Genomic DNA, 12,357 nt, shown 5'->3' with positions numbered 1-12,357 from the left:
CATGCTAACTATGCTAGGAGTCAATACTTGAACAAGCGGCTACAGTGGAGAGGTTGACAGCTAATTTGAAGACTCAGCAAAACTTTTTTCACCAACAAACTGCGGATCAAAAGTCAAGTACAGGGGCAAGTTTATGATGCACCATCTATTTTCGACTAATCTTAACTTTTAAAGTTTTTAAGGCCGATGTTAAGGAAGTGTTTCCCGTTTCCTCACCTCTGTCACCAGGTGTTTGTGAGTTAAAACTCTGCTCTGATTTTCAGTAAATCTGTCACCGTGTTGCCTTTTTGATTTCTGTATTAGTAATTTCTATATTAGTACTTTATTTAGATGTATTGTTTCACTGATTCTTCAAGATGATGTATTCGGTCAGAATGTTTGCCATTTCAAGATTCAAGATTCAAGATTCAAGAGTTTTTTATTCGCCATGTTTGAGCGTGCCAAACAAGGAATTTGACTTCGGTAAATCACAGCCTCTGTTCAACATTTAGGTGACTAACAACAACACTCAGGACATGTGAAGAACGAAAGATATTCTCAAACACCCCCTGATCTTAAACTCCCAAGAGGGCAGGGAAAAACTCAAAACTCCAGCTAGGGGAAATGAGAAACCTTGAGAAGAGACCACAGATGGGAGGGTCCCTCTTCTAGGATGACCAGGCTGCAATGGATGCAGAGAGGACACATAGTACAAACAGTGTAGACAAAAAAGGTGTGGCAAGCGGGATGTTATTGCACAGTAATGACTCTGAGACTCTAAGAGTGGTGTGAGTTCATCAGAGCGACAGCCTGGGGGAAGAAGCTGTCTCTGTGTCTGCTGGTTTTAGTGTACAGAGCTCTATAACGGCGTCCGGAGGGGAGTAGTTCAAACAGGCTGCAACCTGGGTGCGAAGGGTCTGTTGAGATGTTACTTGCACGTTTCCTGGTCCTGGACAGGTACAAGTCTTGGATAGATGGGAGGTTGATTCCAATTATCTTTTCTGCAGTCCTTATTGTCCGTTGCAGTCTGTGCTTGTCTTGGCCGATCCAAACCAGACAGTGATGGAGGTGCAGAGGACAGACTGGATGATGGCAGTGTAGAAGGTCTTCAGCAGCTCCCGCGGCAGGTTGAACTTCTTGAGCTGTCTCAGGAAGTACAGCCTCTGCTGGGCCTTCTTCCGGACAGAGTCTATGTGGCCGGTCCATTTCAGGTCCCGAGAGATTGTGGTTCCCAGGAACTTGAAGGTGTCTGATGAGAGAATAGTATGACTACGGATAGTGAGGGGTGAAAGTGGTGAAGGGCCTCGCCTGAAGTCCACTGTCATCTCCACGGTCTTGAGCGGGTTCAGGTCCAGGTGGTTTTGGCTGCACCAGTGGACCAGCCGCTCCACCTCCTGTCTGTACGCAGTCTCATCACCGTTCTGGATCAGTCCGATGAGAGTGGTGTCGTCTGCATACTTCAGGAGCTTCACGGAAGAGTCACTTGCGGAGAAATCGTTGGTGTAGAGGGAGAAGAGCAGTGGGGAGAGGACGCATCCCTGAGGGGCTCCAGTGTTGGTGGTCAGGGTGTCAGATGTGATGCTCCCCAGCCTCACACGCTGTCTCCTGTTGGTCAGGAAGCTGGTGATCCACTGACAGGTGGAGGCAGGCACCGCGAGCTGGATGAGCTTCTGTTGGAGGATGTCAGGAGCGATGGTGTTGAACGCCGAGCTGAAGTCCACAAACAGGATCCTGGCGTACTTTCCTGGGGTGTCCAGGTGTTGCAGGATGTAGTGCAGTTCCATGTTGACCGCATCATCCGCCGACCTGTTTGCCCGGTAGGCAAACTGGAGGGGGTCCAGCAGGGGGCCCGTGACATCCTTCAGGTGGTTCAGTACTAACCTCTCGAAAGATTTCATGACCACAGATGTCAGTGCAACAGGTCTAAAGTCATTCAGACCTGTGATGGCGGGCTTCTTGGCCACTGGAACGATGGTGGAGCTCTTGAAGCACGAGGGCACCTCACACAGCTCCAGGGAATGGTTGAAGATCCGTGCAAAGGTGGGCGCCAGCTGCTCAGCGCAGACTTTCAAGCAGGAAGGTGACCGTCTGGGCCCGGTGTCTTCCTGATCTTTTGTCTCCGGAACATCTGGCGCACTTCCTCCTCGCGAATCTGGAGTGCGGGCGCGGCCTCTGCAAGAGAGAGAGTCGGTGACCACGGTGATGGAGGTGTGGACAGAGCAGTTGTGGGGGGAGGTGAGTATGTGGATTGTGTGGATTGTGCTGCAGGAGGTCCCGTTGTGTGGGAGGACCGATCAAACCTGCAGTAGAACCTGTTTAGCTGGTCAGCGAGCCTTGGGCTCTCCACAGGACGCGGGGTTCGCTTCTTGAAGCCCGTGATGCTCTGCAGGCCTTTCCACACTGTTGAGGGATCAGGATTGGCAGAGAGGTGTCTCTCCAGGCTCTCCCCGTAACACCTCCTGGCTTTCCTGACCTCTCGGTTCAGTGTGTTTCTGGTCTGCTTGAACAGGTCCCGGTCGCCGCTCCTGTAGGCCTCCTCCTTGACTTTGCGCAGCCTCCTAAGGTTCGGTGTAAACCAAGGTTTGTTGTTGTTGTACGTGCAGAAGGTCTTAGTCTGCACACACAGATCCTCACAAAAACTGATGTATGATGTGACAGTGTCAGTGAGTTCATGCAAGTCTGAATTTGCAGCTTCAAAAACACTCCAATTGGTGCAGTCAAAGCAGGCTTGGAGGTCCTGCCTTGACTCCACTGTCCACTTCCTGACAGTCCTCATCACAGGCTTAGAAGTTTTTAGTTTCTGTCTGTAGGCAGGGATCAGATGAACTAGACAGTGGTCCGAGAGTCCTAAAGCTGCACGAGCCACAGAGTGGTATGCATCCTTAATTACGGTGTAGCAGTGGTCCAGTGTCTGTGCCCCTCTGGTGGGACACGTTATGTGCTGTCTGTATCTGGGGAGTTCGTGTGCTAGGTTCGCCCTGTTAAGATCACCCAGAACAATGATTAGTGAATTTGGTAGAAGTTTCTCCATGTCTGTCACCTGGTCAGCCAACATCTGCGTGGCTTCACTCGCACGTGCGTGTGGTGGGATGTAAACAGCCGCCATGACGATCGAGGAGAACTCCCGTGGTGAATAGAACGGCCGGCAGTTTATGAAAAGTGTTTCTAGGAGAGGGCTGCAAAACTCTTTCAACACCATGACATCGGTACACCAACGTTCATTAATGTAGAAACAGAGACCACCTCCCTTTGATTTTCCGGAGAGCTCCGCGCTGCGATCTGCACGCGTTAGCCGAAACCCAGCTAACTCTATGGTGTGGTGGGGGGTTCGTTCGCTAAGCCACGTTTCAACAAAACACAGCGCGGCGGATCTGCTGAAGTCCGTGTTCCTTGAAGTGAGGAGCAGCAGTTCGTCCATCTTGTTCGCCAGGGAGCGGACATTCGCCAGATGAATTGACGGTAGGGCAGAACGGAACCCTCTCTGCCTCAGATTTACGAGGGCTCCCACTCGTTTTCCGCGTCGCCGCCGTCGCGCTAGCTTGTATAGCACCGCCGCTCCGGCTAAAATCTCCGACAAACAGTCTGAGTCAGAGAGAACAGGAGAGAAAATACCAGAAGAAGACTGACCAATGTTTAACAGTGCTTCTCTAGTAAAAGTGATCCGGGATGGACAGCAGAAGACACAGAAAACACACAAAATAAGACAAAGAAACAGAGAGCGACTCACCGTGGCAGCCATCCGCGGCGCCATCAGATGACGTAGATCTGATGTGATTTCACCTCATTAGATAAACATCTTTCATAAGTTTGACCTGCAGGCGCTGAAGTGATGGAAACTGTTATTCATAATAACAGTGTCTTATTTAATGAGAATCACTGATAGTAGTTTTTCGGTGAAATATTTTTTTAATGCTGTTAATAAATGCATTTTTTTCCAAAAAGCGTTTTTCTAATATCCATGATTTACTTCCCTACTAAAGGCCAAAACCATTTAAGCAATGACCTTTACATGTCGTTTATATTACTTCACACAAACACTACATCCATCTGCTCCTGGTTCGGCCCCCACGGTCAAAATTTAGAAGCCAATTCGGCCCGCAAGTCAAAAAGTTTGTCCACCCCTGGTTTAGCCTGTTGTTGCTGGTTCATGTCTGTTCTCTATGTTGGATTTTGTCAAATAAATTTCCCCCAAAATGCAACTTAAACTCTGGTGCGACTTATATGTTTTTTTTCCTCTTTATTGTGCATTTTATGGCTGATGCGACTTGTACTCCGGAGCGACTTTTAGTCCGAAAAATACGGTAGATCTAACCCACCAGGAGAAAACATCCAAGAATAAATTATTATTTCCTGTATCATTCAAGTTCTTTCTCTTTCTTTCCTTTAGCCAATGAAAAGTCTTAATGCTGAAGACAGAGCACCATTGTGCCCTCAGTTAGGCCCTTACTTTGCTGATGGCCAACGGCGCGTGGACTATGTGCTTGCTTACCACATCCAGAAACCCGGCAATGTTTGTCGAAAATCACCCAAGTTTGGAGACGACAACTTCATTCGCCGGCTTCGACGTAGTTTGAGCTTAAGAAGCAGTCGTGCACCTTTACAGCCCAAAGAAGACCCAGAGATTCCTGCTCAAGAGCAACAAACTGACTATCATGAAAATGACAAGCGATTCAGACGAGAAGAGTTTGAAGAAAATCTCATAGAGATCGGGTTGGAATTGGAAAAGACTGATGAGGTAAGATAACTCATTTGAATGAGGTGCCAATTTGTGTATTAATTAAATAAAGGGACACTAAACAGGAGTTATATTATAGGTCGGTATTAAAAAAAAATGATGTCAATACAGTGGTGCTCTACTTACCAACGCCCATACTTATGAACTTTTCGAGATAAGAACCAGAGCCTTGCAATTCTTTTGCATCTACTTACAGACCAAACTTCAACTTCCAAACGGGTGCCCCAGACCCCCCTGCCCCCACACACACCTATCTTATTTGCTCGTCCATTCCGTTCGTCTTGGCACGTTAGCAATGTAAAAAAAACAGTAGTGAAGTTGAGTATGTCTCCTAAGACTATCGATATAAAACTCGAAATCATAAAGAAGCATGGCAAAGGCATGCATATTGTCAAGCACGCGAGGGAGTATGGCCGGTGCGTGCCAAAGTAGGTACCCCGTGAAAATTGGTACGCCCTGCCATGGAGCGCGCATGAATTGATGCATGCAGATTGAGTGGAAGGCGGAAGCTGTTGCCGTGCGACAGACAGTACCAGCAGCTTGTTTTCAATAAAAACAGGAAGAACACACTTTTTTAACTTTTAACTTTGGATGCAGCAGTTCATGTCAGTATGAGGTGCATAGACACAAAGCCACTTCACTTCGCAATTAATTTCACTGAATGCACCCCTACTAATTTTGCGCAGCCACCACAGGATAATTTAACCTAACGTAACCTACATCTACCCACAGTGTAGAGGACTAAAAGCACCCCAGAAAAATAAGGATATAGATATGTGATTTAATATTTACCATATGTGATTTATGAAATAAAAATAGAATTGAAAAATTAAAAGAAGACAATAATAATGATATAGGACAATAACATATGTCTGTCATGTAACTGTCACTGGTTTATGCCTTTATGTCTTTGAAAATCTAAACAGTGTAAGATACCTGGAATTGGTTTTCTGAAGATCCATGCCCCATGGAATGTCCTGTGTCGAGAGGCTGAGTTCATGAAGCTTAAGATGGCAACAAACAAGGTACACAAAGTTCATACTTAAGTGCTTAATGCTTATTTACACTGTGAGAAAAGCCACTGTTTGGTCTATTTCTAAGTCAAGTCACGTTTACACATATATAGCCCTTAATCACGAAGGACTTCACATGCCCACAGTTGACAAATATTAACGACATCCCCCAATCTTAAGCCCCAGGAGGGCAAGGAAAAACAAAAAACAATGGGTAAAAATAAGAAACCTCGAGAAGGGACCGCAGATGGGAGGATCTCCCTTCTTGGACCTCTGGGTTCAGGAAAAGGGTTACAGCGCTGGACTGCATTCTATCTGCCAAGGCTCACACTGGCGTACGAGCTGAGTGAGAAAAGCGGTGTCTAATTTCTATGGTCCTCATGTTTATATTTGCCAGTCAAGGTCACAACTCCAAAAAACAGTGTGGCGCCTCTCCCCATGCCGGCCGGCCGCCGTGCTCCTCCAGTCACCAAGGCAATAGCTTTCCATCAACATGCACCTCTCCTTCAGATATCTGGCAAATATCTTGGCCAGTCCTTGTAAACATGCAGCTAGAGATCCAATTCCACATTCATGAAACTGATTTCCTTGTGTTCTTTTGCCTTCTAACCATTCAACCATTCAGAATGTTTACTGCTAATGTTGCCTTAAGTTCAGAATATATGCACACAAAATATTAGTTCATGCTTATAAATGTAAAAAAAATACGTGGTGCCCTTAATATACTGCAGGCAGTAGAATTTGACCACCATTAATTAAATAACTAATTAATTTGAGGTTTTTCATCTGATGTAGAAAGAATACAGATACATTATTTCCCTCAAGCCCAAGTATGACGGTAATAAATTCTACCGTTTTACGTTTTACTCATTTAGTTGTGGTCTCTATAAAGTGGAACAATGATGCTTTTGTCTGAATTCCTCGTTTTGATACCTTCACAGGTCTCTCTTTTCTACTTGTTCTGAGGTACGGCTCAGAGCAAGCTGTTTTGGTGCGGTCTCTTTAAAGGCAAATGAGATACTTCGCACCTCCCAGGCCGCAAGATGTGCGCCTCCCTTTCCGGTCAACATATTTTTAGCTTTTTTAGCAGAGGTAGCCTTTACTTGCGCCGCAAACGTTTTGATTGATTAAAAGATATCAACGGCAGAAGACTTGTCCATACAACCATACATAACATGTAATAAAATAAATCCCCTTAATATTTATGAACGTATTGTAAACAAGCACTGCAGTCACGCTACGAAGTAAGCTAATGCTAGTGTTAGCGAGAAGCTAACGAATGCAATTAACACATTGTGTGTTCCCCGTTGTGTTCCCCAAGAATAAAACATCACCTTTGATGCAATTCATCTGATACAACTACTCAAAATACACCCAAATACACCAGAAGTGAAAACAGAGCGCACAGCTCTAAAATCAGCAGAAATACTGACACTAATGCCATGGAAATGAGTGCATCATAGACACGCAATAATATGAAAGTGAAATACAGTTTATTTTTGTGTCATCTCAAGTTTACCGCTTTACTGTGTCCGACGTTTCTATAGATTGAAGGAACCGAACCATCAATGAAACAAAGTCTTTCGGCGAATCCTTTGCTATACTGACGAAAGATTTCTGAAACACTCATCCTTTGCAGGACTTTGCCCACAGTTGTGGAAACACTGCTTGAATCTTCTCTGATGCTGGGGGACGGTGCAATGAGTTGTGTGGATTGATGCATTTTGATGTCTCTACTTCGGCATCCTTGAGTTGTTTGGACTACAAAAGTCTCTGAGTAATAAAAATGGCGGATTGTAATAAACATGGCGGACTTACGAATCCGCCATGTTTATTACTCGGATTGCCCTTTGGCAACACCCATTACCTTGTTTGGTTTGTCCCGCCCCAACGGATGTGATGTAATAGATAAAAATACGTAATAGAAAAGAAAGAAATCTGAACCGAGTAACATATAGGCCCCCTAACAGATCATAAAATTATCTCTGCAGCACCTGGAGGGATATACCGTATTACACTTTTCTACACCCCTGGAGACTCCACATACACAAGAAAATTATTTTAAAACCAAATAAGTCGATTTTCCATGATATGTGTTGCTGGAGAAGGTCAGGGAAGGTCAGAAGACGCTGCATCGTGTTTTTGTTGCTCGAGAGCAGGGGTGTCCAAACTTGATCCTCAAGGGACGACTGTCCTGCCTATTTTCCATGTCTCCTTGCTGTAACACGCTTGATTCAAATACAATAATCAGGATTGTTAAGATTTTTCAGAGCTTGTTGATGAGCTGAAACAAGGAACATAGGCAGTGCAGCGATCCTCCAGGACTGTAGCTAGACATAACTGATCTAGAGAAAGCAAAAAAGTTTCCATTTCTTAAATTTGCATTGTGTATAGTCGGAAAGTAAGATGCTTTGTCCATTAAAACCCCAACGTCCGCTGTACTTACACGTTCATCGGTAGACTTGAGGTTCGTTCAATGACTGCTTACAAAGTATATACCATAATTTCTGTACTATAAGCCTCACCTGATTATAAGCCTCACCAGCAAAAATTAGGGGGAAATCTTGTTTTTATCATGCATAAGCCGCACCGTACTAAAAGCCGCATGTGCCCGCGCGTTATTTACAAAGACAGACGATACTCAGAAAGAATTTTCAAAGTTTTAATAACATACCCTAAATTTTCTTCCAAACAATGCCCGTGATGTGGCAGTAACACAGCAGCAACACGGAAGTAACACAGCATTAATAGGGCTGGATAAAAAAACATCGGTAAAAGTCACTGAGACGCGGCAGCAACACGGTAGCACAGCACTAACAGGGCTGGTTAAAAAAAATGCCAGTAAAAGTCCCTGAGAGCCGTCTTCATCTTCCTCCTGTGCACTGAAACCATTGAAGTCCTCCTCCTCAGTGTTGGATTGGAATAACGTCAGATATACTTCACCACACACTTTCTCAGTCTCTCTTTTGTTGTTGCTTTTATGCATTTCTTCTAGCATTTTCCATGATGAGGGTCTGTTCATGCTAATCTTATTCATGCACAAAGCGTTAAGTTACATTAAACTAGCGAGCTACATCTATAGCTCCAGAGTAGACTGTGACCGGGAAATAAAGAAAGAAAAGGGTGACGCAACAAGATGTCATCAACAATAGCCCAGTGCCCCCTAGTGACCGGAAGAAACTTCTAAAGTGCATGCATGAGCAGCTGTAGTTCTTACGTTGAGCCAAATCGACTGCCTTTAACTTAAAAGCAGCATCATATGCATTTCTTTTGTCCCCCATAATGAGGGTTCATGTATAAAAGCTTCCTTACTTCAGTAATGTCCGTCTTGATCACGTTCTGTCTTTTCTTTGTGTCAGTTTTATGGCACTATTTGCCTGGCAGATGGACATGCGATCAACACGCCACTCTTGTCCCCAGTGACCGTGTCACATATCCCGCACAACAGCGGTCCACAGCCTTTTTACGAGTGTATGAGTGTATTAGTCATCACAAAAATATGCCACACTGGACGACAAGCCGCAGGGTTCAAAGCTTGTGCAAAAAGTAGCGGCTTATAGTTTGGGAATTACGGTACTTGATTACAGGAAAAAGTTTACAATTTATTTACCGAAATCAGAACAGCCGCATGCCAACTCAAGTTCCAGGGATAGCTGCTGTGAGAAACTGGGCATGGTTGTTTAGTTTGCAGGAGCGGTATGGGGAACGCTCCGAGATGAGTGAACGGAAGGAAACATCACTTTGTGGGTGGTTTTTATTTCTGAGAACTCAAGATTTTAACATGGCTAAAAGCTCCAAAAAGTTTATTTAGTATTGTATGGCCTCTTTGATTGCATAAAAAATTCTGCGCAAAACATTGAAAGTAACATTGTGTGTGTGTGTGTGTGTGTGTGTGTGTGTGTGTGTGTGTGTGTGTGTGTGTGTGTGTGTGTGTGTGTGTGTGCGTGTGCGTTCATGTGCGTGTGTCTGCGTATGCGTGTGTGTGTGTGTAATATATTGATGATGATGATTTATTCATCCCACAGCGGGGAAATGTACTTGTCACAGCAGCGTACAAGAGTGCAAGAATATAAGTGCCAAATTTAGAAAAGGATAAATAACAGACAAGGACAAAGACAAGTGCCAATAGTAGCGGTAGAGACGAAACACAATTTTATCAGGCGCCATGCATGTTGTAGAGTATGACAGCAGTGGAAAAGAAGGACCTGCGGAATCTTTCCTTCCTACACCGTGGGTGTAATAGTCTGCTGCTAAAGGGGCTGCTCAGGGACCGCAAAATGTCATGGAGGGGGTGAGAGGTGTTGTCCATGATGGATTTCAGTTTAATTAACGTCCTCTCACCCACAACCTCAATGGAATCCAGGGGTCAGCCCAGGACAGCTCGCTCTCCTGACCATCTTATTTAGTCTCCCCCTGTCCCGGTCCGTACTGCCCCCACCACAGCAGACCACAGCGCATGTGTGTGTGTGTGTGTGTGTGTGTGTGTGTGTGTGTGTGTGTGTATATATATATATATATACGTACCCGCTCTGTGGTATGGATACTGATGGGGCCTGAATTTCCCCACCCCCGGGATCAATAAATGCAATCAATCAATCAATCAATCAATCAATCAATCAATCAATCAATCAATCAATTGAATACACTACAAAGACAACATATTTAATGCTCAAACTCATAAACTTTATTTTATTTTTCAAATAATAATTACCGTAATTTTCGGACTATAAGTCACACCGGAGTATAAGTCGCACCAGCCATAAAATGCACAATATAGTGAAAAAAAACATATATAAGTCGCACCGGAGTATAAGTCGCACTTTTGGGGCGAATTTATTTGTCAAAATCCAACACCAAGAAGAGACATGAACCAGCAACAACAGGCTAAACGATACGGTATGCTAACGTGACATACACACAAACGAGGAGCTGACAACGGGCCTGAGTAACATTCAGAGTTATTCAAATAAGTATTACATAAATAACATGTTTATCAAACCATCTGTGTCACTCCAATTCATTAAATCCATTGATCGTCCTTTATGTAAACAATGCCGCGTATGCGCCACATATGCGCCGCTGACGTCGGACTCGTAAGTTGCATTTCTAATTATTCCACAGACCCATATAACGATATATAAAGTATATTTCAAATAACTATCATATAACAACAATATTATCAAACCATCTGTGTCACTCCTAATCATTAAATCCATCGATCAAATTCCCCGTCCTTTATGTCAACAACGCCGCGTGCGCGCCGCACAGATCTAGTATACAACTATATTGCAGCGTTAAAGTACCAGGAAACACGTGGGTTAGGTAAACGGCTATTTAACAAAACAAGAGTTCAACGAGCCAACAACTACTGAACTGTAACGATAAAAACATATACAAGTTGCTACACAAAATAAAATATATCAAATAACTACAACATAAATACGTTTTTCAAACCTTGTGTCACTACAAATCATTAAATCCTTCAAACGTGGAGCCCTTCGTCATCTTCATCATCCTGTGATAGAATCCTTTGTCCTTATGTAAACAACCGCTGCGCTGCTGACGTCACTTGCAGGTCAAAATCCCTTGCTACATCGCAGTTCGTTTATCGCGGTTTCACTACATCATGGATTTTTGAATTTTGAAAATTTGCGAAAAAAATCACATATAAGTCGCTCCTGAGTATAAGTCGCCCCCCCCACCCAAACTATGGGGAAAAAACGCGACTTATAGTCCGAAAATTACGGTAAATGACATTTTTCACTTAATGTTCGTTTGTTGGTACAACAGTTTTTTGCTGTCCTCGAATGGTAAAAATGACTGAGCTATACTTAAAGACCAAGTGTGAAGTAATTTTAGAAAATGTCGAATGTGATCTTTTCATGTCACAGTAATTAAACGATACAAAAAATAAAGCATGGAAATGTCTCAGTGGTATATTTAATAAAGTAATCATTTTCCCGAAGTGAGATCTTGGTGAGTGACAAACCCGACAATGTGCCTTCATTTAAAGCTCAACTTGGCAGAGCTCAACATGGAAAATGTACAAAGCCAGTCAGAAATTGACTCAGAAAGCCATATATCAAGCTTTTTCATTGGGTCTAAGAACCTGCGTGGGTTGCCTTAAAAAACTAACTAGTATGCATAAAATAGTTTCAGCTTTTAGCATTACTCAATTTTTTTTGCCAAATTTACTTGTCACTTGGTCTGTAAACAACTGATAAAAACCCAAGATCTTACAATACATCTTTATACTGAGCTGTTGGATTTTGTCCACAATTTAGGGAGCGCGCTATCTGCGCCTCACGGCAAAAGCCATTGCCAATCACCTGTTATCCAATTTACTACCTGCGTGCTCGTTTGATTTCTTCAGATTTAGGAAAATGCTAAGACACTGAAGCACAAATTAGACTTACACAGGTTGGTTGAGTTCAATCACAATTCTTGTTTAAAAAGCTCTGTTTTCAGGAAAGTACAATACAGCGCTGGGCCTTTCAAGAGCAGAAAGTCTCCATTCAGAAAAGGCAATGTTCAAGGTTCTTTGATCAGCTTATATTAAGTTGCACATTGTGGGCCGAGATTGATGGGTGATGAGTCTTTGGGGTGAGGCAAGTTCGCCATGGGAGTGGG

General features: G+C 43.8%; 1 protein-coding gene across 13 annotated transcripts in view; it reads left to right on the top strand.

The window, feature by feature from the left end:
• Positions 1-12,357, top strand: part of ano1a (anoctamin 1, calcium activated chloride channel a) — a 199,174-nt gene that overhangs the window by 26,898 nt on the left and 159,919 nt on the right. For all 13 annotated transcript variants that reach the window (XR_011086715.1, XM_068650430.1, XM_068650431.1 and 10 more), the window contains 2 exons: positions 4,367-4,714; positions 5,641-5,739. Coding sequence is in view for 12 of the 13 variants with exons in the window: in XM_068650430.1 (XP_068506531.1) it covers positions 4,367-4,714; positions 5,641-5,739 (447 nt within the window). In the remaining variant the exon portion in view is untranslated. The remainder of the gene's footprint in view (positions 1-4,366; positions 4,715-5,640; positions 5,740-12,357) is intronic.

Source organism: Syngnathus scovelli, chromosome 4, assembly GCF_024217435.2.
Source record: "Syngnathus scovelli strain Florida chromosome 4, RoL_Ssco_1.2, whole genome shotgun sequence".
NCBI lineage: Eukaryota > Metazoa > Chordata > Actinopteri > Syngnathiformes > Syngnathidae > Syngnathus > Syngnathus scovelli.
This window is presented reverse-complemented; position numbering and strand designations above follow the sequence as displayed.